The 23,106-nt window shown below is 46.6% G+C and overlaps 11 protein-coding genes across 11 annotated transcripts; 5 read left to right on the top strand and 6 right to left on the bottom strand.

Moving 5' to 3' along the window:
* Positions 1-497: 497 nt before the first annotated feature.
* Positions 498-2,726, bottom strand: FPSE_11364 (uncharacterized protein; the record flags this gene model as incomplete). The annotated part of the gene is made up of 2 exons (XM_009264481.1): positions 498-2,139; positions 2,194-2,726. The coding sequence occupies 2 exons, from the start codon at positions 2,724-2,726 to the stop codon at positions 498-500; spliced, it is 2,175 nt and encodes a 724-aa protein (XP_009262756.1).
* A 1,844-nt stretch (positions 2,727-4,570) lies between these two features.
* On the bottom strand, positions 4,571-5,113 carry FPSE_11365 (uncharacterized protein; the record flags this gene model as incomplete). Its single annotated transcript, XM_009264482.1, has 1 exon — positions 4,571-5,113. One exon carries the CDS (start codon positions 5,111-5,113, stop codon positions 4,571-4,573), a length of 543 nt encoding a protein of 180 aa, XP_009262757.1.
* A 997-nt stretch (positions 5,114-6,110) lies between these two features.
* FPSE_11366 (uncharacterized protein) lies at positions 6,111-6,914 on the top strand (the record flags this gene model as incomplete). Its single annotated transcript, XM_009264483.1, has 1 exon — positions 6,111-6,914. One exon carries the CDS (start codon positions 6,111-6,113, stop codon positions 6,912-6,914), a length of 804 nt encoding a protein of 267 aa, XP_009262758.1.
* A 329-nt stretch (positions 6,915-7,243) lies between these two features.
* Positions 7,244-9,153, bottom strand: FPSE_11367 (uncharacterized protein; the record flags this gene model as incomplete). The annotated part of the gene is made up of 8 exons (XM_009264484.1): positions 7,244-7,294; positions 7,353-7,717; positions 7,765-8,371; positions 8,427-8,485; positions 8,542-8,626; positions 8,676-8,758; positions 8,807-8,843; positions 8,890-9,153. 8 exons carry the CDS (start codon positions 9,151-9,153, stop codon positions 7,244-7,246), a joined length of 1,551 nt encoding a protein of 516 aa, XP_009262759.1.
* A 683-nt stretch (positions 9,154-9,836) lies between these two features.
* On the bottom strand, positions 9,837-11,200 carry FPSE_11368 (uncharacterized protein; the record flags this gene model as incomplete). Its single annotated transcript, XM_009264485.1, has 2 exons — positions 9,837-10,312; positions 10,360-11,200. 2 exons carry the CDS (start codon positions 11,198-11,200, stop codon positions 9,837-9,839), a joined length of 1,317 nt encoding a protein of 438 aa, XP_009262760.1.
* A 624-nt stretch (positions 11,201-11,824) lies between these two features.
* On the bottom strand, positions 11,825-13,000 carry FPSE_11369 (uncharacterized protein; the record flags this gene model as incomplete). The annotated part of the gene is made up of 4 exons (XM_009264486.1): positions 11,825-12,190; positions 12,241-12,585; positions 12,640-12,781; positions 12,828-13,000. 4 exons carry the CDS (start codon positions 12,998-13,000, stop codon positions 11,825-11,827), a joined length of 1,026 nt encoding a protein of 341 aa, XP_009262761.1.
* A 706-nt stretch (positions 13,001-13,706) lies between these two features.
* On the top strand, positions 13,707-14,792 carry FPSE_11370 (uncharacterized protein; the record flags this gene model as incomplete). The annotated part of the gene is made up of 4 exons (XM_009264487.1): positions 13,707-13,785; positions 14,007-14,053; positions 14,104-14,306; positions 14,363-14,792. 4 exons carry the CDS (start codon positions 13,707-13,709, stop codon positions 14,790-14,792), a joined length of 759 nt encoding a protein of 252 aa, XP_009262762.1.
* A 476-nt stretch (positions 14,793-15,268) lies between these two features.
* Positions 15,269-15,796, top strand: FPSE_11371 (uncharacterized protein; the record flags this gene model as incomplete). Its single annotated transcript, XM_009264488.1, has 1 exon — positions 15,269-15,796. The coding sequence occupies one exon, from the start codon at positions 15,269-15,271 to the stop codon at positions 15,794-15,796; it is 528 nt and encodes a 175-aa protein (XP_009262763.1).
* Positions 15,797-15,956: 160 nt separating this feature from the next.
* FPSE_11372 (uncharacterized protein) lies at positions 15,957-18,203 on the bottom strand (the record flags this gene model as incomplete). The annotated part of the gene is made up of 9 exons (XM_009264489.1): positions 15,957-16,361; positions 16,423-16,734; positions 16,784-16,892; positions 16,943-17,016; positions 17,067-17,540; positions 17,587-17,723; positions 17,775-17,846; positions 17,893-18,027; positions 18,080-18,203. 9 exons carry the CDS (start codon positions 18,201-18,203, stop codon positions 15,957-15,959), a joined length of 1,842 nt encoding a protein of 613 aa, XP_009262764.1.
* Positions 18,204-19,553: 1,350 nt separating this feature from the next.
* FPSE_11373 (uncharacterized protein) lies at positions 19,554-20,992 on the top strand (the record flags this gene model as incomplete). The annotated part of the gene is made up of 5 exons (XM_009264490.1): positions 19,554-19,709; positions 19,764-20,737; positions 20,793-20,808; positions 20,852-20,903; positions 20,937-20,992. The coding sequence occupies 5 exons, from the start codon at positions 19,554-19,556 to the stop codon at positions 20,990-20,992; spliced, it is 1,254 nt and encodes a 417-aa protein (XP_009262765.1).
* A 291-nt stretch (positions 20,993-21,283) lies between these two features.
* Positions 21,284-22,222, top strand: FPSE_11374 (uncharacterized protein; the record flags this gene model as incomplete). Its single annotated transcript, XM_009264491.1, has 1 exon — positions 21,284-22,222. The coding sequence occupies one exon, from the start codon at positions 21,284-21,286 to the stop codon at positions 22,220-22,222; it is 939 nt and encodes a 312-aa protein (XP_009262766.1).
* Positions 22,223-23,106: the final 884 nt, after the last annotated feature.

Below are 23,106 nucleotides of genomic sequence, written 5' to 3'. Positions count from 1 at the left end.
ATGCTCTTATGTGAGACTGATTGCCGGCAACCCGTACGACTGTTGAGATTTCGCCGACACGCAGGTTCCCGATGAAGCTCGGAAGGTATCATGGCGCGCGGCCCCCAATTGCGGACAAGCATTGGAGCTGGTTTATTATGAGGATTTGATAATGAAGTTACACTAGACGTACCTGTGCGCATCACATTCTTGGCGACTAAACTCATAAGCACATAGATGCGCCGTCGTGCTGTTGCCCTGCGCCTCACTAAAATCCCAATGCTACCCTCCACCTGGGGCGGCACATCTTAGCTCTGTCCTCCCGCATCTCTGCTTACGGGCTGCGTTATCTAAACGGGATACGAGCCCAAGACGGATGATCTATGTCCTTTCTTGCATGTGTGGGGCAATAGCGATGCATGTAAGATTGGAGTCGAAGCCAATGATGATGGGGAAATATCCCTATTGTTAGGTATATACAACTATCATCCAATTTGTTTCAGCAGCCTGAGGTGTTTCTACCAAGAAAATGATTCCTCCACATATCGAACTACCACACCATGTCTCGCAAGTCCGGCACATACATTCCTAGCATCGTCACACATCTGCTGTGGACCACAAACAATAACTGTCGTGCCTCCCGCGGTGCTCTGTAGCTCGCTCGTCAAAACTTGCCTTATATCCATGCGTGAGCCGATCGTAACATGTGCTCCAAAATGTCCCCAATTAGAAGCACTGCCGTTCCCTTCCTCATCTTGGTAACTGTCGCCGTCGACAATCATTCTTTTGACTGTATTAACCAGGCCACGGTTCTTGGTTCCCCAGTACAGCTTGCTCGTTCCGAGTGGTCGTGCATACATGGATAAAGAGCTTTGGAGTGCTGGTAACACCGCAGTTACACCAACTCCGCCTGCGATAGCGAGGGTGTTGGGGTAGTCTGTAGTGGGCATGAATCTTGTTGGGTCCTCGTGTCCATAAGAGCATTCCACAAGAATTGGAATAGAAATCCCAGTGTCTGCTTTTTTAGGGAGTCGAGAAGTCAAGCCATGCTCGGGAGAAACAAAAAGGGTAATGCCTGGTTTGGTGGCATTGGCGGCTGTTACGCTGCTTGGAGCGTTTACTGCAATCATACCAACCTCCTTGAACAGGGAAGCGCTCGTAGGTGATGCACTCTTGCCCTCGACCTGTGAGCTTGAACTTGAATGTGAAGCTTCTCCCTCCAATTGGCCCCTGCTGCAATTAACAATTGAGAAAGGATGGTTCTCCCATACACGCCAGGACAGAGTGGGAAAGTAGATGAAGCAATGTCCATGTGCATCCATATCAGGAATGTCAATCTGCAGATACTTCTCATCGGCCCTCGTGATGTAGGCCTTCTTGATACCATGTTTTGAGATACGAAGGATGCGCATAAATCTTTCATATCCCCAAACAGCTATCGCTATGATAAGCCAGATCTCGAATCCACTGGTATCTTCGAAGAGATACCAAATGTGGTACCAGGACCCGACCATGACGACAACAGCCAGGCAGATGTGCACAATGAGGAAGATTTCGTACAGAGCGCGGCGGAAAGGAAGAATTGAGAAAGGTAGTAGGAGAGAAAAGGCGACCGTCCCGACAATTCCCCATTGCCAATAAGGATATTTGACAACTGTGGCATGTGAATGAGCCTCAACCATTATCTGCAGCCACATGAGAGAGTGAAGGATGACCTGGATAACGCAGACCATCGCGACCCATCTGTGAAGGAGGATAAATGTAGAGTAGGACCAGTTGGTCAAGCGTAGTAGCAAGCTATTGCGACCGGCATAGAGTATGATAATGGGGATATTGGCAAATGCGATAATACCAGCCCGGTTACCAATATGCCGCATCAGCTCATACCGTCGGTCTGGGAAGTAGGCGTTGGGGGTATAGCGAGGGTAGCCATCGAATGTTGCCAACGCATTGATTGCGATGATGTAAAGAATGAAGAGAGCTTGACCACGAGTAGGGACAATGCCTAGTCCAAGGGTTGGAACACTATGTCTCTTACCACAAGCAGGAGGATCGATGATATAAGCGTAGAATTTACTTCTAATGCTTGTCGGGATAGGTAGGAGGCGGAACAACGAGAAGCCGATGGGGATGACGACGCAGGAGAGAAACACCAGGAGACTGTTTGTAAAACTTCGTTAGTATCTAGCTTGGGATAGACATTTTTAAACTTACGAGTACTTGGATTCGTTCTTGCCGATAGCGATATATCCCTTGACGGCGTTTAAATAGCTGTTGTATGTTGCATCGTCGATCGAGATAGTTCGGTTAAGCACCGTCATGTCCGGAGACATAGGCTTTGGGAGCGTCTTGGTGTCTACCTGAGCCAAAGCCTCAGAGTATGAGAACTTTATGCTCTGAACTTGATAGATCATCTTGGTGTACCAAAACTTCTCAATCTTGTATGGCTTTGTATCCTTGGAGCAGTACGAGTCAATGCACCAAGCAATTGATGTCAAGTACCAAGTGTCATTGCCCATACAGGCTGCGGATGGGTAGGCCGCCGCACGCTCTTCAGCAGACATACTAGCGTATTCGGGACAGTCGAGTGCAGTGGGCATGGCCCAGGTACAGGCTTGAGCACAGGGGAGGGCATAGTCGTTTCTGCCATAGCCTTGTAGAAGTTCGGTTGCTGATGCGGTAAAGGGTAGTGTCAATAATGTGAACAGCAGGGTCGCCGGTAAAGAAAGGCTAGTAGAGGGCCTCATGGTGGTTGAGAAGTACAGACCCAATAGAGGCAATCTCGGAGAGGAAAGGCGAGTGGGAATAAAGAGCTCAATGGGTACAGTCCAAAACACAAACGAGCTACGAGTTGTCTCCAGGGCAAGGGTTGTCTTGCTTTATACCATTACTTGTCGGTAAACACATGCCTTTCACCCGGGCAAAAATATTGAGAGCAAACCAGGGTTCGGACATCTGATAAAGCCACGGCAAAATTCTAGATCTCTTCCGAACTTCAATGGTTCGATATGAGACCCGATAAACGGTCTAGTCAAGGAAGAAGGGTCTCCTAAAGGCAGGTGACTCTTCTATCAAGCCTCGTTCCCTGCAAGTGTTCGGTAGCAGATGTCTGCCAGAATGCCCCGGCGATCCATTATCCGTGGGCTGATCTGAGGTCTATGGCTTGATATGATTCTGCAAGTATAGTCTAGACGAGACGATTTCACAACGACTCCTGTCCTGCACGTACTATTTGTCAGTCTTAGCAGTGACACCCACATGTGTGAGTATCGGCACTTGGGCCTTGGCTCAAAGCACCCGCTCAGATTATCGGAACGATCCCAGTGTCTTCCCTGTGCAAAATCTTCTTTGGCTTTTAACCTTACCTTTTAAACACGACAGGCCCGCTACTGTTGACCATTCAATGCGATGCAACGGCTAACCGGCAACTAAACTACGCAGGCTATGCCTGTAAAGGGAATCTAACGGAACAACAAGGTTTCATGATCGACCCAGCTGATTGATAAGATGCTTGATTAACTGATTGATAAAATCTCTAGCGTTGTGTGGCACACCTAAACGAGACCAGCGAGACAGGGGACTGCGGAAATTTCCGTACATACCAGACATGGTCAGTGAAACTTGTTATAATAACATTATGTAACATATTGCGCGATTATAGACATAAGAACTTTTGGCCTGATGGCGTTGATTTTTGCGGTGCCGCTTTATGAGCCTCTTATTCATTTTGCATAAAAACGCTATTCGCGTTCATAATTCACATGTCATTAGTCATCTGTGTAGCAGGCCGGCAGCCAATGAGAAGCGAATGAGAACAGAAAATGGGTATAGCATCGGAATAACTTGCAGTCCGCTACCCTGAACTCCATCAAGAGAAACAGGACAAACTTGAGCAACCGTGATAACTTTCTAGTACTTGAAGAACACTGTTCGAAATATTCACTATTAAATGTCTTTCCATACTTCACTTTCAATTAATAAACCAGTTTTCTGCGTTTCTGTTCTCTCGTTGCGTATGCAACACTAACGTGTCTCACAATTGGTTTGTGTTCTCACTCCAATGGAAAACGTGTTGAACAGAATCGATCAACTCTGGTGACAGAATGGATGAGGTGCCATAACTATCCTTTATAACCGCTTTCATCCTATGTAAATAACATTGGGAACCCAGCCACAGACCGTTTAATCCATTCATGTGGGTTGAATTGATCCCCTGCTTTCAGACATCACTGCACACAACCGCGACCAGGTACGTACTTTAGCCAGTTACTTCATCGAGTGCTAATCTTATCTTATCGACGATCGTTCACCTATCTTATCTGTGCTTATCGATTGCATCACCAAATCTTGGCGCCAGTCCTAGGCGTCAAGACAACAGACCTCGACGCGAGTCCAAAGCGCGGACTGATGTATCATCTTCAGCAAAAACAACCTTTTTGCTACACAATTCATGACCCCCATCATTATCATTTCCACCCTCCATATTGCCCCTTAGCCATCGGAGTCTACAGCCACTGCTCTCGTATCATCGTACAATATGGCCGCCCAATCGGTAAACTCCCCAAGTGCTCCAATAGTCGCTGTTCTTTCGTTATTGAGGAATCCAAGAAAGAGAGGATGATGCCAGCGGTGCTGCAAAGCCCTGAGGCCACATCAGTAGGATACAAGTTGCTGCCCACAACGACCAAACAATAGAGATCTCGGATTTCCCAGCTGGGATGATTGGCACACGTGTGCTGAGGAGACGTGTCAGCTCTTTCAGCGTGATTCCGCGCTTTTCGAGAAGGATAAAAATGATCCTCCATGCAAGCAACGCGGAGCCAGTTCCAGCGACGAGTCTGAGTGTCATGAGTGCTAGGGAGAGGAGACCAGTGACTTGTGCCTGGTAGAGACGAGAGTTGAAGGCGAAGACATTTGGACCTGACCCAATCCTGAACTCTTGTTTGTCTATATGAATGACAAGCGCCATAATAGTAACTGCCAGAGCGATGTGGATAACGAAGAGATACCACGCCTTGAGATAGTTCCAAATACCGCCATCATCGTTGCGGCTTAGACATGGCTCATGAGTGAGCTTTTGTGTTTGGTGGATACCCTTATAGACGCCCCTGTATTCAGCCGTGACGGATTCCATCTCAGCTGACTGTCTTCCAAAGGCGATGCTGATAGCTTGTAGCTGGTATAAAGAATATAAACTATAAAAGTGTATGTAGTTGCGTGAATGTCTACACTTCATATAAATTAGTCACGGCAGGTCTAAAAAGAAACATGACCTGTCGGACTTTTGACTAGGTCGTGTCTGCATCGTGATCGAAGTCCGATTGGTTTCCATCACACCCTCACAGTGTGCCTTCGCCAGTTAGAAAATTGGTAGAAAGCCAACGAAAATGCACTCCAAGTTTGAGCTGCACGAAGTCCTTTAGCTAAGGCATTCTTGAGAATGTGCTGGCGATGGTGTTCGATTTGTGATTTGTTACAAAGTGGCTGCATTATGTTCCACGGTTTGCAGCAATCTTTCCAGGACGGGTAATTGCTTACGGGCATCTATTATAGTCAACAGGTTTGGTCTATGCTGGGGTTGAGAATCAGGCTGTGGGAGCTGTATAAAGGTTGCACATGATAGGTAGCCGAGATGGGTAACTGACTAACTTGGGAGTAGTGGCATGCTTCTTTCGCTGTAACATAAAATTGCTCAAACAAGACTAGGTATTTGTCTAAAAGCTATATACTGATTGGATTTATTATGTCCTTGTGCAGCTGTCCTTGTAACGATGCGTTTCCTGGAAAGCAATGCACACAAGTGAACCAAAATTGCTAGTGCTACTTGATGGCTGCGGGTCGAGATCGAATATGAAACTTATAAACAGAATGCGATTCTTCTTTTTAAATAATGAAATAATTACTAAATAATGACAACAACCATCTTGAGTTTACAAAAACAATATGAGGACAAAGGTGATTTCCATTGGCTGAGACTCTGAAACGAGATTAACTAAGCGCTGATGCCTAGAATCAAAAGCCGAAGGATTCAATTCCATGTGCATTATTTAATCACCTAAGTAGATATAAATACGAACTAAGTCCAATGCAATGGTCATCGAAAAGTTCTTCAAACCTTCAATACATCTACAATGGTTTACCTTCCACCTTCGATTACAGGAGATCCCCTCACGGCGTATCTTGTCACAGACCTTACCAATGACGAGTTAAAGACTATCAAGTCAGCCTTTGAACTCGGCGCTTGTTCCAAGTTCTCACCCTTGCTCGAGTTGAAGATTGTACGCGCACCCGAAGACTACTGGGGAAAGTCTCACCAGTACATCCGCGCCCAAGAGAATGAAGCTGGTAGAGAAGAGGCCTTTGCAGTTATCGACGAAGAAGCCAAAGAGAGAGGCGCAATTTGGTACATTGATCAATTCGCGGATGAAGACGAAGTTAAAGAAGGCCAGGCCGAGAGTACCGATGTCGTCTTCAGGATCCTGATCCAGACTGAAGCCCTTGCTCTAGCGCAAGTCAACTACGCCATTGCCAACTCGAGTATCGTAGAAGACCTCGAAAATTGCGCTGTGGACCTACCCCTCACAAATGACTTCCATCAACCGGATCTGCATGATTGTGGTGGATTCGATTGGGTTGAGCAGCAGAAACATCAGGATACGTGGGTCACGGCGGAGCCTGGAGAATATGAGGAGAGCACTGCTGATGAGCGTCGCGACAATTACATGCCTCGTCCTGATAAAGTAGCAAGGCTCAAAGAAGATGTCGCTAAGAGTATTGGGCTGGTCAGCTCCTGGGCGATTCCCAGCCAAGCTAGGACTATTAAGTATCATGATGGGACGAAGAAGGAGTTTCCGCCTGGAAGTGTCGTACTGCAGCAGAGATATGATCCTGACTTTGCCTGGCCAGAGTATCAGTGGCCTGAGGGATCTTTATAGGTTGATCACGAGGCCATTCCACACAAAAGACATACCTTTGTGTAGTTACTGGTTCATTCTTGAATATAACTTCAATAACATTCTTCAAACGTGGTAAATATCCCGTCTCCTTGAGTTTGGTCAGTAGCAATGTAGGATCTAGCAGGGCGCGTGTCATATTGAAACTGAATATATTGTGCACTGAGGTGAGTGGATTGCGAGTGATTGGACTGTACAAAGCAGAATTTGATACAAGATCATTTCTAGCCTACGGCAAATTGAACATTCACTATCTAATCGATCCCCATCGGCCACATGTAGTGGCCAGTAGACGAAAAAAAGAAAACTTCCTAATGATCTCTGCTCTTCAATAAAATCTCGTAATTGGGGTCGGGAGAGCACTGTATGAGTTAGTATCAAGGCATTCAACCTGAACTGAAACCTGTCATGTTGACTTACAAGAACTTCGAATTCAATATTCGGCGGTCGGCTTTCCCCATCGCACAGCTTGATGTCGTAGTTCATCAAGAGCTCAGCCATGATAAGCTTGATGTTGATAGCACTGAGATACCTCCCGGGGCAAGCGTGTCGTCCAAAACCCCATGAGAGGTCTTCTCGGCCCACACTAAAGTACTGGTACTTTGCTTCTTGCCCAGGGCCCTGACGCATCTTGTAGAAGCGAAGAGCGTCAAAGTCGCCAGGATTCTCGTACAGATCTTTGTCTTTGTGGATTGAGCAGGTGTTGATCTCCATCTTTGTTCCTTTGGGGACAAATGTGCCATCGGGAAGAGTCATGTCTGCGATCGCTGCTCGTTGGAAGGTGGCTGGAGGCTGTTAGTAGAAACTATTGTGAGGCTCATGCTGTACGTACTTAGGTCGGGGGAGTGGAATCGCTGACTCTCCTTGATGAAACTGTCAAGCTTCTCCATCGCCAAAGTTGAGTCCCGAGTGAAATTTCCGTTGGCGTCTCGAGATACAGATTCAACCTCTTGTCGCAGAATGGGGACATATTCTGGATGAGTAGCAAGATCGTAGATGGCCTGTGTTGTAGAAGAATAGGTGGTGACTGTACCGACAGCAATCAGATTCATTTGATGAACCAGCTGCTTTTCGATATCATTGGCCATTTTCTCGTTCTTGCCGTTACTCAAATGATCCAACATAGTGGGTGGGTCTTCAATATTTCCACCCTTGGCTTGTCTCTCTTTCATGGATGCCATGACTCGTTTACGACCCTTGGCCCATTGATCCTTGATGGCAGCTCGTTCAGGGATGAGTCTATAGACGAGAGGTCGGAGCCATGGGTGCCACTGCTTCAAAGCTCGTATACAGTCGAAGCAAGCCAGAACATAACCTGTGGATGCTGAGAGCCATTCTTCGTCCTCACTTGCAGCTGTACCTTGGAAAGCGCGAGCGTTATTTGTTGCGATGAGGCGGAGTACTCGGTCGTGGATTTTGACTGGTGTCCAGTCTGTGGTCTTGTTAGAGGCTTCAGCGACTATAAACAGCATATGAGTACTCGCCTTTGTATACACCCATAACTTTGGGCATATTCTTGCGTGCCATTGTGTGGAGTATAGGTGCAAACGCGGCTAGGTAAATTAGTCTTGATAGTCTTGATCACACGGTTCATCATAGGGATACTCACGAAGTGATCCAGTGAGATTGGCTTTGATCGCATGGATAACATACTCCGGTGGACCGCCGAAATGTGTGTATTCGATTTGCATGTCCTATTTGGTCAGCCCAGTAGTTTTCGGGTGGTTGGTTAACGTTGCTCACGTTATCAATAGAAGCTTTGAAGCTCAGAGCGGGATGACTCTTGAGTGTGTCTAAGTAGCTCGGAGGTATGACCAGTTTGAGCCCTATCGGATGTTAGTAAAGGCAGCGAAATATTTGGAGACTGCTCATACCGTCTTGGGTATCGAGGCCAAAGACTTCATTTTTGAACTGAGATGTTAGTGGCATCTTAACCAGATGGCGTGACTTTACTTACCTTTTTGTACCCTTTCTCCATGACCTCCCGTGGGTTGAAGCAGTACTCGAGAGCACGCTTCCTTGCATTGCCGATCTCGTCTTGTAGTAGAATCGGGACATTGGGAGTCTTGCTACGGCTGCAGAAAGCTGCAATAGCCACGAGTAGCACGACCAAAGATGACCCGAACCCGGCCATAAAGTACCGGCCTAGGGGATGGTCAAGAGTCTCGCTGATCCATCGATCAACAACAAGTTGACATTCTGCGAAAGTCGTGCCTGCCATGGTGTCGCATACGTATGTGGTTGAGTTTGTTGTACGTCCACGTCAAGGGTCGTGATCCAACGAAGGGTTTCCACTCGCGGACCTTGGGAGACTTATATGCCAGGCAGGGCTCAGCCAGAATGATTGCTTAGACTTCACGCTAGTTAAGTATTGTTCTAATGGTGCGACTCGGGTTCGAACTTACTTATCCATGAAACAAGGATCGACCATTATACCATGTCTGTGGTTTCCTATTGTCTTTCAATCCAAAATCATGATTGATCAATCAACAATCTGTCAGACAGCGCGTTCCCTAATTTGTTTTAAGCATAAAGCCACTGTGCATTGATGCGAGTTGTTGGCTGCTCGGTTGTGCCGCCCAAGCCATTTGGAAAGGTTTGTGGCTTGCAACAACAATACTGAGCTGGATTGTTAGCGGCCAAACCACAACGCTTTGACGGCAATCAATTCGCTGATCTTTTGCATTCAGATTGATGGGCGAATTACAAACCAAAGATTTGACTGTGCACCGGAAGTATTCGAGTCCAAATGCCGAAGCCTGTTGCGTGGACTGCATCGTCAGTTTCAGGCGCGTCAATCAATGTCCAGATTTATGATGAAGCTTCGCTACACAATAGGCCAGGCAGTTGATGTGAAGTCAACAAACACATTATTCATTACAATTTAATACTATAAATAAACTATCATTGCGACCTGGACCTTCTGTTCGCCTGCTTCTTGTCGTGTTGCTTGTTGACATGCTCCACATCCATATCTTTTCCAACAGCAAGCAGATCTCTTCTCATAATAGCCTTGATATGGGCAGCCGCACAGACGAACCACAAGGCAACAAGAACAACAGTAAGTGCCGAAGCAAATATCTGAATACCTCGCGAATCAAGGTTCTTTCCCACATTGATAGTCGCGAGAGCAAGTCCAACGTTTGGGAAAATAAGTGCCCACCATGTCAGGCTGAATTCCATGTGACGGATACCTCGGAGGACTGATAGAACAGAGAGGGCGGAAAACCATATAGCGACAAGCCAGATGAAGAGGCCTACAGGGACAGACATGGCATACCAGAGTTCGCCAAGGGGGACGCTCAAATTGCCGAGAAAGTCGTCGGGCAAAGAGGACTTGGCTTGTGTTCCGAGTGAGATGAGTCCAGCGCACGTGAAGGCTGCGATTGTTAGTATTAACTTAAGATATGTATAGGAATTGGCTTACCTGTAGGTCCAACAGCGATAAACATGCCTGGTCTTTTGGAAGGAGCTGGTAGTGGGTGCTGAATCAGACGAGACAAATAAACAGCGTAAATAAAAAGTGCGAGCATCCAGCCCAATCCTTGCCCCATAAGACCTGCGACAATCATTTGTACAGCGCTCCATTGTGGCTGACTGCCCGCTATCTTGGCAGCCAAGATACCAGTGACCAAGAATGGATAGGCCGGTAGGATCCAAGCAGGTAGAGCCTCAGAAATGTCCAGTCTTTCCGTCTCAAAGATGATATGATACTGCGTAACAGCTACAATCATTTCGCAGGCATAGTATATCCAGAAAACCACCCTCATGGCGGTGACGAACCATTCTCCCGTAGCGGGCCCTCCATAAGATTGCGCGCCATTGAGGATCAGGGCAATTGAAACCCAAAATGAACCGAAAAAGAATGACTCGGATGGATGATGCAGACTTGTCGCAAAGGCTCGCGGTTTGATGCAGAAGCGCGCGATCATCAAGCAGGTGAATGTGACGAACAGCACGAGGTTCAGAATGAAGACGACTTTGCCAATTGTTTGCAATCCGGTAAAGGTGTAGGGCTGCTCGCCTAACAAATTGGCGAGACCACCGGTCGACATTGTGCAGGGGAACCATTGCCAGGTTACTCGCACGACGCGATCTTTGAGACGCAGCGGAGGCGCTTGATGGCCTGGAAATGCTTTTTTGCGGGCTTCAGAGCCCAACTCGATATCGACGTGGTCGCCATTGAGGTTTCGCGCGTAGCCATTTTGGTGTTGGGTCGCGTGTTCGTGATCGTCGCTCGTAGCGTCGTCGTTGATATTGCGAGACATTTTGACGTCTCTTGATTTTAAAACTACATTATTGTATTTAGGTATTGGACTGCGATGAAGTATTATATCTTGATCAAACACTTTCTTCCTTGTTTTGACATGATTTCATCGATCTTGGCTTCGTGACGCAAGCCAAGGGGAGCTAGGATGCCGTCACCCGTGGGCCAAGGTCCACTTGATGGAGCAAATGGAAATCTCAGATTAGAGATTTTATTAGTTCGTACGTAGTAGTTTATCACACTGGAGAGGAACAAGGTTTCAGACCATTGCTAGCTAACTGGAGATGCCGAAGCTTGGTAGCCTTGATCGGCAATAGCGGCATGGCTTAGTGGACACCAATCGCAACCATCTCAATGATACCACGCTGGGATATGAGTTTGTGAACCTGTTAGGCATATATCATTGTTATCAATTGGCCACCTCCAGTTTTAAATTCCAGGTACCCAGACTTGACACACTGTGAATCTTGCCAAGGCGGATAGAAGAGCCGTCAAGCTTAGAAATAAGTTTGGTACCTATTTACCCGATATCTTTATCTGTACACACAACATAGGATGCAACGTCGAATAACAAGTGATTAGTCCATGAAAGTCTACATACACCCTCCAACATGTCAGTTGAAACCTAGCAGCTAGCAGTTGCAATGATATCGTCCCTCTTTGCACCGTCCATAGAACCTGTAGCAAGTACCGCCCGTCTCTTGTTTTCATCCTGGATAAACTTGATCGGCCCTTCCGGTAGGCTGTCCCCCGGCAATGCCCACTTCATGTGCTTCCTCAGCCCTTCATCAAGCATGGGGGTCATGCCAGGCTTATACGTGAACTTGCCTCCATACTCAGTTGGTATGTTCTCCACATCGAGATAAGGCGTTAGGGTTGACAGAGAATCCTCACTGGATGAGACAATGATGAGTTTGGCAGCTGTACGAGGATCGACAAATTTTGACAAAATACCCCAGATCTTTCCAAAGTATGCCGGTGCATTCATGACCTATTTTTACCCCATTAATATATTCCTTTGGAATTGATATAGGTACTCACATAACATCGGTCCACCATTTCTGGAAAGCAGACAGCTAGAAGCTGGCTAACATCTTGCGCATATCCCTTCATTGACCAGGCTTGCCTCAAGCCAAAACTGCCAGCATTGATAACATAGATGGAGCTGACAACAGATGGGCTCTGCGCTTTGCAGTCCGGCATTGATCCACAGAGCGGTAGAACAAATCGCGTCATGTAATCGTGAAACACCATGGTATGCTGGCTCTTTTCCGTGGCAGTCTGGCTTGCGTTGTATTTGGCCATGGATTCGGCAGTCAGTTGTTCAACATCGAACATGCAGATAGGCAGACCACGCTTGTCTCGGCGACCAGACCAAGTGGGATACTATGACACGTTAATAATGAAAGCCGTTGGTGGAGTATTCGCTGGAGAAAATACCATTTTTCGCGCTTCCTCAAACTCGTGGACGGAAATGGCGTCGTAGGCAGTGATCGCTTCCGTGTCCTTGCGAATGGCCATTGCCTCCTCATACTGGTTGAGAGCACCCTGAGGATCGAATCCACGACCTTGAAGAAACCTCCTGATAGCTCGTTAGTAGATGTAGAAGTGGATAAAGGAGCTCGTACAGAAAGGTCGGGTGATCATTGATACCGTCAGGCACGTCTCTTTCCTGAAATTCCTGAGGTCGTTTGAGATGACCTCGCTCCTCAAGGAATTTTAGCAACACGCTGAAGGAGCCTTGTTGTGAAACCGTCGGCGTAAGCACAGCTGGTGGTTCGGTCTCAGATTCTGTAGCCATGATGGTGGTTCGGCAATGGTAAAGATATTTTTCTGGGCTTATATATAGTGCGGGTGCTGTGCTAAACGAGCGATATTTGAACGGATGAGAAACAGGGAACTTGGTGGAAGAGGAAACTCGTCAATTTTCAAGGCTCCTGGAAATTACCCAGTCGATTCCTTCAAAGCAAAGCTTGGAATATTGTCGCTGAACAGGCCTGTAAAGGAATGCATGGCGGGTCGGCAGGGAGTCGCCATTGGCCGACGGGTATGTCGATCGACTCAGCTTACATCTAAGCGGGATCCTTTGCTCTGCCGATAACACTTGTTCTCATCTCAAACATAATAAATGAATTTGGCTGCATATTTCTAGTTCATAAGATGTAACTTGATTGCACAAATATTTATGACTTTGCTTGTTGAAAGCTCGTTCGCCTTGTTGAGCTCACTATGCGCACGGAACAGATCGCCAGACCGCCCTCCACATAGTTAAGACATGCATACAGACTATCGACCATACCTGCAGCCATTCAGATAATGAATTACCCATGAAGTCATAGCCAGAATAGACGATTGACTCGTGGCAGAGGCTAGGGAATATCCGAGAAACACCATGACGCTGTTCAGCAGGGGAATAAAAGAGCACGAGGATTCCCAGACCGCGATTCTCTTAAATCTCTATTTACTGCACGGCTTCAGAAGTACTATTTTCAACATGGACACTTAAAATGAAACCTCAGATCTTGTTGATCTTTCTTGCTTCGATACTCACGGCCTTGGAGCTAATTACAAACTACGACGACACAAGTTCGAACACCTTGCTGACCACTGGATGTCACAAAGCAAGATAAGATTGGGTAAAACACATTGGTCCCCTAACTGAATTCGGAGGCCGCAATCACATCAACGAGAATTTCTCTGCTGTAGTGTTGCCATTATGCAGACCTGACCGCCTGGAGCTTATAGCATATGTACTCGAGTATAAGTTGAAGAAAGCAATTGGTCGTGTTCTAACGCTAACAATAAAGTCGCATTTCTTCATGATTCAGTTCTCAAGGCAGAAGAAACATCTCCGGTATGTTATGGCAGATCTAGCAGCCTAGGTTATGCTAATGATGATTGCAGGAATCCGAAGCGCAAGCCGAGGCTGGTCTACGCCTTTTGTATGAAAGATGCATAAGTCAACTCTTGCAGACTGACGAAGTATGCGCCAAGAGGATTGCAAAGACGTGGAAAGACGCGATCAACACAACTACAGAGGATAAGGACGTGGACTTTAAGTCAATCAAAGACTACTTGGAGTTTCGCATGATTGATACTGGTGCACAGTACGTTTAAAATGCTTTTGGATGGTTGTTAAAAATCGACTAATATTAGAAACTAGGTTCGTCGAGGCCCTCATGCTTTTTGGATTGGGCATGACGCTCTCACCGCAACAAGATGCTAATCTTGCACACATCATTCGGCCATGTTTCGCCGCTTTGGCGTTGACAAATGACTATTTCTCATTTGATCGAGAGATGGAAGAAGTTGATACTTCTACTCTTATCAACTCGGTTGCCATCGTAATGCGAATTCAGAATCTGGATATTCCCACCGCCAAGACAACTATCAATGAGACTATACAGAAGTACGAGCGAGAGTTTCTCCGACGCCTTGATCAGTACAAGCAGCATAAAGGGCCAGTCACCGATAACATTGAGCAATACATGGAAGCTATGACTTATCAATTCAGTGGTAATTTAGTCTGGAGTTTGAATTGTCCTAGATATAATCCTGAATATCGGTACGGACTGGAGGCTTGTCAGCATTAGGGTTGATGGCTGAAGTTGTGTGGCTGTTTCACCATTGGTAATCATGATAAGCCTAACGCGAATAAATCAATTGGTATCCACCGTTTAAAGCCATGTCAAAGACGTCACAGGAACGGAGTTGGTTTACAGTTGGTATAGCAACACTAAGTCTCGGGCTCATGGTGACGTACTTGACTTTGGTGATATGAGGACACCGCACACTTCCAGGAAATTGAACCTTTTCAATCACTTCTCTATATAATCTATGCTTACTGACCGATAGAGAAAAAGCTGCTTCTGATTTGTTTAACCTCTGGAAAATTGTCGGAAGGCTACGTGACATTACCTGTACCCCTCTTTGTGCCGACTGTTCCGTTGTCGTCCAATATCTCAACTCGTACGAGATATAACATCTTCAAAAACCCCAAGCGTCCAATTCTTGGCAACATCAAAAGCTCAGTCACTATCCAAGGAACATCACTCTAAAGACAATCAACATGTCGGCTCTTCGCGCTTATCAACCTCTTCTCCGCCGCGCAGCTCAGCGCACAGCGAATACCACCACCCGCCGCTTCCTCAACACGGAATCCGCACCGATACTCTACTCGGCGCGCGCAAAAGCAGTTGGCGCTCGAAAGGGCCGCATCGAAGGCGAGAACCTCAATGTCGAGCTCACCATGGCCAAGGTCCTCGGCGGTCCTGGCGACAAGGGCAAGACGAACCCAGAAGAGCTCTTCGCCGCTGGTTACGGAGCTTGCTTCCAGTCTGCCATGAACGCTTGCGCAGCGCAGATGGGTATCAAGATGCCTTCCAACGTCGAAGACAGCGTGGTCGACACGACGGTGCATCTTGTGGGTGATATGAAGTCACTTGACATGGGTCTGCGTGTTGACATGAAGATCAAGGTCAAGGGTCTGGAAAAGGAAGAATTGGAAAAGGTGGTTAAGAAGGCGGAAGAGGTTTGCCCGTATTCTAGGGCTACGAGGGGCAATGTCGTGACAAACTTTGAGTACGTCCAGGGTTAATGGTCTATTACTAGTAGCTGCGTATCAGTGTCCCGAATGCAAAATATTGAACTGTAATTGCGCGGCAATGTCTCGTAACATGTGATTGTAAACTTCCTGTACGTGAAAGCAAATAAGTACAATATGAGACAAGTCTGGTTGGTGACTAGACAACACTGTCCTAGCTCTCGGTATCATTCCAGTCCTCACGAATCAACTCAGCTCCCTTTTCTCCAATCATAAACACAGGTCCAACAATATTAACATCAGGCAGGACGGGGATGATACTGCAATCAATGATACGAAGACCGTCAATACCATAAACTCTAAGACGTGAATCTACGACACCGCCATCGGCCTCGGGCAGCATCTGATTTGTACCAGAAGCATGCCAGTTTGGAATGGTATTCGCCTTGATATAATCGAAGATTGCATCTTCATCGCCATCTTCCACAGCTGAACCAGGGCTCACTTCGCCATGGTTCGCACCGTAGGTATATCGTGAGAGGGCAGGGTGGGCTAAAATCTTTCGAAGATAGTGGAAGCTGCGGACGGCGATAGCTCGGTCTGCGTCATGGGTGTAGTACTGCATATGAGTTAGTATGTGACATGCTCAAAACTTGGAGGCATATTTCTTGGGGACTCACGTTTGGGTTTATCTCAGGAGCCATCATCATCGAGGTACCCTTTAACGAAATGTTGCCCCGCGACAAAGCAACCATACTACTCGCCGTCAATGAGATGTAAGACTCATTTGACAGTGGTTTGTAGTAAGGCGTTGGTCCAGATGGATACCATGTTGATTCAAAGAGATACTCAATATGCGATTGATCTCCGAGGCCGGCTTCTACTACCGAACCTGCCCCAATATCGAACAGCTCCTGTTCAGAAAGTCGTTGAAACCCATTGGTGATTCCACTTGGGGCTGTATAAGGACCGGTGCCGTTGTTGTAAAATTCCTACTACAGCGTTAGCAAACTTTGTTTGCAGTTCTTTACTAAGACGTACCTCTTGGGCTGCCTCTAACAAAGTAAAGTCTGATGACAATTGGGATGATGAGAATTGGAGATCATCCTCCACCCTCGCCATTATACTAAAGACACTATGATCGTTCAAACTATAAGAAGGTTAATTGATGGAAACTAAACAAACTTGGAGGTATCTTACTTTCGACCGATGTTTTCGTTAATAAGCACAGGCTCAATGGCAAACTTGTCGAGCTCAGATGATGGACCGAATCCCTACAGTCTTGAGTCAGCTAAATCATCAGTACATAGGATTGTTCACTAACCGAAACCATAAGAAGCTGTGGTGACTGAAAAGCCCCCATGGACACGATAACCTCTTTGGAGGCGTGCACCTGATGCGATCTCCCAGTAGGATGATCCATAAATCGGACTCCCGTAACCTTTGGTCGGTCACCATCTGTCTTTGATAGAAGCTGCATGACAGGCGCGTAGTATAAAACATCAAGATTCTTCCTACCGAGAGCTTGTTTCAAGTACCCGTCATAACTGGAGCTGCGCAACAGATGCTTGTCCAGTGTCGCTGTACCCTGTTTAATACCTGTGCTATTCCCAGTGTTGTAGTCTTCGACAATGGGAATGTTGGCGGCTTCACAAGCGTTCATAAAGGCGATGCCTGTTTCTGGAACATAGCCCTGGTATGCAATTTCAAGAGGTCCATTTCCGTAGGCTGTGCTGTTGTAGGTCTTGTAGGTACTGTCGAATCCCTTAGACTCATTTTGAGGGTTAAAATGGGTGCCCTTTGTCGTCAGTTACGATTCTGCACAAGTGAAGTTCTCAACTCACCTTGACGAAAAGAGGATAAACGTTGTCCCATGACCATCCTGGATTTCCTCTCTTTTCCCATAGATCGTAGACAGTAGATGTTCCACGCCCATAGTAGAATCCATTGATCATGCTACTTCCTCCCAGTCCCTTTCCGCCTGTTACGGTTAGTCAATTATATCCAGATCAAGAACCATGGGTGAACGCACGATGATAGGTGAGAATTCTCCCATCAAGACCTTGCTGAGGTGCCGTATCAAATCTCCAATCAATTGCTGATCCTACTTATTATTAGCACATAATCAATAGTATTACTCTGAGATATACCTGTTATCAGCGAGTTTCCACCTAAAGGCTTATATGCTGCAACAACATTTGGATCAGGCCCAGCTTCGAGAACAAGAACGCGGAATTTGCCTGATTCCGTGAGTCTGTTTGCCACCACAAGGCCTGCCGTCCCACCTGTACTTTTTAATCAGCTCTGTGTCTCGGGTTCCGGTGTTGGATATCTTACCCCCAGCAATGATGAAATCATACTCGTCCTGGATCACAGCTCTCTCAATGCCTTTGATTGGTCGGGCCAAAATACTATGAGCATAGAGGAGACCAATTGCTAGAGTGAGTTTAGAACTGAACATAATGAAGCGAAAGTATTCGTGAAAAAACGAATGATATGGTACTGGAAAGACTGAATGCCGTATCAAGGCTCAGAGATCGCAACAATTGTAGAACGAGGAGCGGAGAGACAGAAACAGGCTACTTTTATGTGATTCCCTGGCCAGGCTGACATGGTGTGTTGACTCCTTCGGATGTCCGGGACGCCGTCATTCTGATCTCTGATCTCGATCGACTACAAAAGGCAGCGGGAAGGATTCAATTATGCATAATGGAGGCTTGGAGAGAGACAATATTGACTACCCCGCACAACAATTCCTTGCTTTGACAATTTATCTACTGCTAGTGTAAGACTTGCGGAAGCCGATATATATGCTTATTTCTGATGGACTCGTTTAGCCAATTATACCTTTGGTGTGATGGCTGAATGACGTTTTGACATTGAGTTGTTGCCGTTAAAGTTTCGGGCATAACGTTTAACGTTTAACCTGGATGGTGAACCATACCAGTCGAATAACGTAGTCTGCAGTCCCAGCTATAATCGATTTACTTCTGTAGCTTGGTATTCTCAAATATCTCTTATGATAGAAGATTTTGCGATGTTAAAGTTAGTTGTCTAGTTACAGTCTACATTGTAGTAAGTAACTTAATGTGGTCTATATCAGCAGTATATCAGACTTAAAATATACAGTCGCGTGCTGTGCATAACGTTCTCAACCTAATTCTTGAACTTCAGAGTCTCGAGGAGTTCATAGCCGCTCCACAGATTCTGTTCACATCGACGGGAAAGTCAGGATGTGACTGCTTGACCTTCAGACTTGCCACTGTCCTTCGATGTGTGTTGTCAAGGCTTGAAACTACCAATCATTTCCCTTATCAAACGCCAGGCTGAGCGGGGTAGCTAGACACACAGGGCCTTCTGATGGGCTGAGTCCAATCCTAAGGGCGGTTAATTTTAGCTACGCCTGTTTTTATGAGATAGAACACTGAAAATAGTGAGCTGAAAGGCCGGACTAAGCACTAGGCCTGCGCCATAACGGAGTAACCAAGGTCTTGTACAATCTGCTGAGCGCTGGACTCCTTCTTAAATCACCCTCCCTTCTTATCGCCTCGTCAGTCAAGATTCGGCCTCAACCGTTTCTGATTGAAAGTATGAATGACACAGAGGGTGTGCCCCTTCGCGACTATAACAACGAAGATCCATTCTCTCAGCATGAAGAGGAGCTCTCGCCGTTTTGGATCCCGCCATGGCTCAATACTCAGTGAGGTTCCTCGATTGTATCATATAAAACTCGTCAACTTATTGCCGCAATAGAAATCTAGTGAGTCCTGATGGACTTCCAACCAAGCGCCTAAGACAGATCAATACAGTAATGAACTGGTCGCTTATCGCATTTCCGCTGATAGGCATCTCGTGTTTCGCGGCCCTTTTTTTATGGAGCAAAGTCGATGAGAATCTTTGTCCGAAGATTATAAAATGCAAAGATCCTTGTATCGTGGAGGCTGATCCTGACATTGCTGGCATTGGTGTAAGTTTCCGCAGTCCTGTCTTCAATTAAACATCTAACAAATCTGTCGCTCAGGTCCGCATTGCTACTTATACTCAGACTATTTGCAATATTATTCTCTTAGGATTTGCCTCTGATGGAGACCGGACGAGCTCTTCCTACCACGCCCTTGTTCTCACCTCTCTCGCAACGATAATCACTCTGGGTATTTTCTCCATCCAAACCAAGCTCAGTCTTCACCATTCAGTGGTTGCATCCTCTCTGTTTACAATCACAATACTGCCGACCCACATCTTGGAATCATGGAGAGTTCGATCGCCTGGGATATTCGTTGCCCAACAAGTTCGGCTTGCAATATACTGTGCATATGCCTGGTGGCTGATACTCGAAATGCCGTGTATGGGAGCTGAACCACAGTGCAATCTATGCACACGGACCAGCTTGTTTGGTCACGCAGGTCGAGTTGCTACGCACGAGAATAGGTCTTTACGGCTGGGAGTTGTTCTCTTCACAAGCTATTTGTGGCTTCGGCAGGTAGTCTGGTCCTACGGCCCAAGACATTATTTTGAATCCGTCCCTGCTACACTTTCAGAAACTCGAAAACAAGCCTGGAACTCGTATATTGACGAGAATCGGGACTCATTAACAACGTGGCGAGTCCGACGTCTAGCCCGAGAACGAAAATACGGCCAGTTTTCGCGCTTCATAACACCAGGCTGGTTATGGTACGACGACGTGACCACGGCACGAAGCGGAATAGAGCAAAGACGGTGGAAACGATTTCGGCCCTTTGACATGCAGAAAGTCAACTGGTTCGTCAGGATATGGGAAGATGCTATACTCGCCATCCGTGTTCCACGTTGTCAAAGAGCGATAGTGGCATTGCTGCTCGCAGTCCTCTTGATCTCCGATACAGAGCACACAGTGAAGCTAAACTTGAGCGCCGACAGGGATCAGTGGGGTTATGGGCAGATCCTTGCACTGGTAGCAACAATTCCGTCAGTGGCGGACGTGACAAGGTTACTGCTAAGACTAGGCAAGAGACCAGAGTAAGTGCCGATAACATTTGTTTTTTATCATAGGTCAATGCTAACAAGTCAGTAGTATAGCTATCAATCGGGTACACACATTGTAGACACAAATGCAACCTCTAGATCCTATAGTTTTTGTTCCTGTATTTCAAATATGAAGGCATGATTGGGGCAATTACGTCAGGTAATTTATTTAGCCTTGTTATCCCTCTTAAAGAGAACATTGGCAACTGCGGCAATCGGGGTGTCTCTGATGACGGTCTTTACCCCTGAGGACTGCATATGACACAAGGTCGACTGGGGATAACCTGGTTGAGAAACACAAAAATGATAAAAGGCTGAGGTTCCTGTGGAAATTAGGTACCCACCCAGTTGGGCACCTCTATGGGAAAATATATTTCCCGTAGTTAGGCTTAGGCTCAAGCTGAGGCTTGGGACCTTGTTGTCATCATTTCACCACTACAGCGTACAATCCCGCCTTTTTTGCAGCACAGACTTAACTGTAAACAGTCAACTTATTGCGCGTACTAGTTACTCATATTTTGACTGCCTTTCTCTTTTACAATGTCCTCCTTGGCTGGAAGCCAACACATATTGAACAGCAATGCTGCTGTAACAATCAACCATCTACCAAATGAGATTCTTGTCAAAATTTACCATTGCTTGGCAAATCTGCAGGACCCGGCCCCATTGCCAGTCCAAATGGAGGCCGATATTCCTGAAGACAAGCTTCAATATGATATTTGGCAGTATAGCGATTTAATCCTGGACAAGAACTATACCGCCCTCACACTCTGCCTCGTGTCTCGTCGTTTCTACTATATCTTCAAACAATTCACTATTAACAATGTTGTCCTTGTACAAAGTAGGCTGTTGCTCTTACAGCCCAAGAATCAGATGCTCACAGAGATGCAATCCACCTCGCAATTCAAGGAAGCCGAGAAACTTGTTACATCGATGGAGAGACTGCACAACATGATCGACCTGAACCCAGGACTCGTTCAGAACTGCAAATCATTGTGCCTCGCTTATAGACAAGTCAAAGTGCCGCCCCGTTACATCCCAGACCGGGCTGGTGTATATCAGCCTTACCTCTTCCCGCAAAGTCTATACGAAGATATGGGCATCGATGAGAGCGAGTATGAAGATTTCGAAGATGATGAGTTCAAACTGGAAGAAATGATCGTTCCTGCCCCGTCGTGGCTCAACAAAATGTACAGTTGCTTCAGCCATGTAACCGATCTCCAACTTCACTCCAATTATTATAGATCACTTCCCGACATCACGCCAGCACTTTCATCTTTCTCTAACCTCACCACACTCCGAGCCACAGGATACATTGACTACCCGTCCTTCTTTCGGCAACTTATATCTCTTGAATCAACCTTGGCTCTACAGACACTAGACTTGTCTGGTGCCCCCGCTAACACATGGAGTCATGGGTTTACGCCGCTAATGCATACGCTCATGGCAAGTTATGAACTGCTGTACATTGTCTGCTAGCCGAGACTAATATCGTATCTCCAGGACATCACAGGAACAGCATCCTTCACAAGGCTGCTCACGGGCCCATGCACAGATCCTCAGGTACTCCGCCTTATAGTTGCTTGGCCTAGACGACTTGAAAGGCTGGTGTTGCAAACCAGCCCGGAACAAATGACTATCATCCAGGTCTATAATGGTTCCTTGCAAAAAATACTGGACAGTCAGAAAGACTCGCTAACTCACCTCCGGATCGAGGGTGAGTACCAACTGGGCCTGCAAGGTTTTGACTTGCGAGACTTCCCTTGTCTAGAACATCTTGCCCTTGATAGCGCAACCATTTCCAACATCGACCCGTCTCGAGATGACAGTAGTACCCTGCCTGACATTGAACAACATATATTGGCCCCTCGTCTTCGCAGCCTCCTGTGGGTGATGCCGTCCAAGCAACCTGAAACCGGGGACTTTTTCGGATTGAAAAATCAGAGTCGAGTGGAGTCCGTAATGATCGGCCTTAAACAGCAACAAATTAAATATCGGGAAGCTGGAAAGCAATGGTCCTTGAAGAGAATCTGGTTACAAACTCTGGTGCAGCCGCTTGAAAGTCTCCCTACGGATGCTCAGGTCAAGTTTGCGTCGCATCTGAGGTGGATTGCATCTTTCGATGAATTCTTCAAGGACTCAGAGCCAACTTTACAACTCTTACCACCTCCCAAGGGAGGTATGTATGTTGATGCCCCCCGTTACGGACCTCTTTCTCCGCTAGACGAATTGTGGTCTTGGGATGATGATGGGATGGCTGCCCAGAGAGCATAAGACATGTACGAAGATGGTGGTCCCCGAAGTTGCAAGCATCATGTTGGTATCAAAGTAAATCTGTATATCGTTCGTCAAATTGAATGCGA

Source organism: Fusarium pseudograminearum, chromosome 1, assembly GCF_000303195.2.
Source record: "Fusarium pseudograminearum CS3096 chromosome 1, whole genome shotgun sequence".
NCBI lineage: Eukaryota > Fungi > Ascomycota > Sordariomycetes > Hypocreales > Nectriaceae > Fusarium > Fusarium pseudograminearum.
The sequence above is the reverse complement of the archived record's forward strand: the minus strand, read 5'-3'. Positions and strand labels throughout refer to the sequence as shown.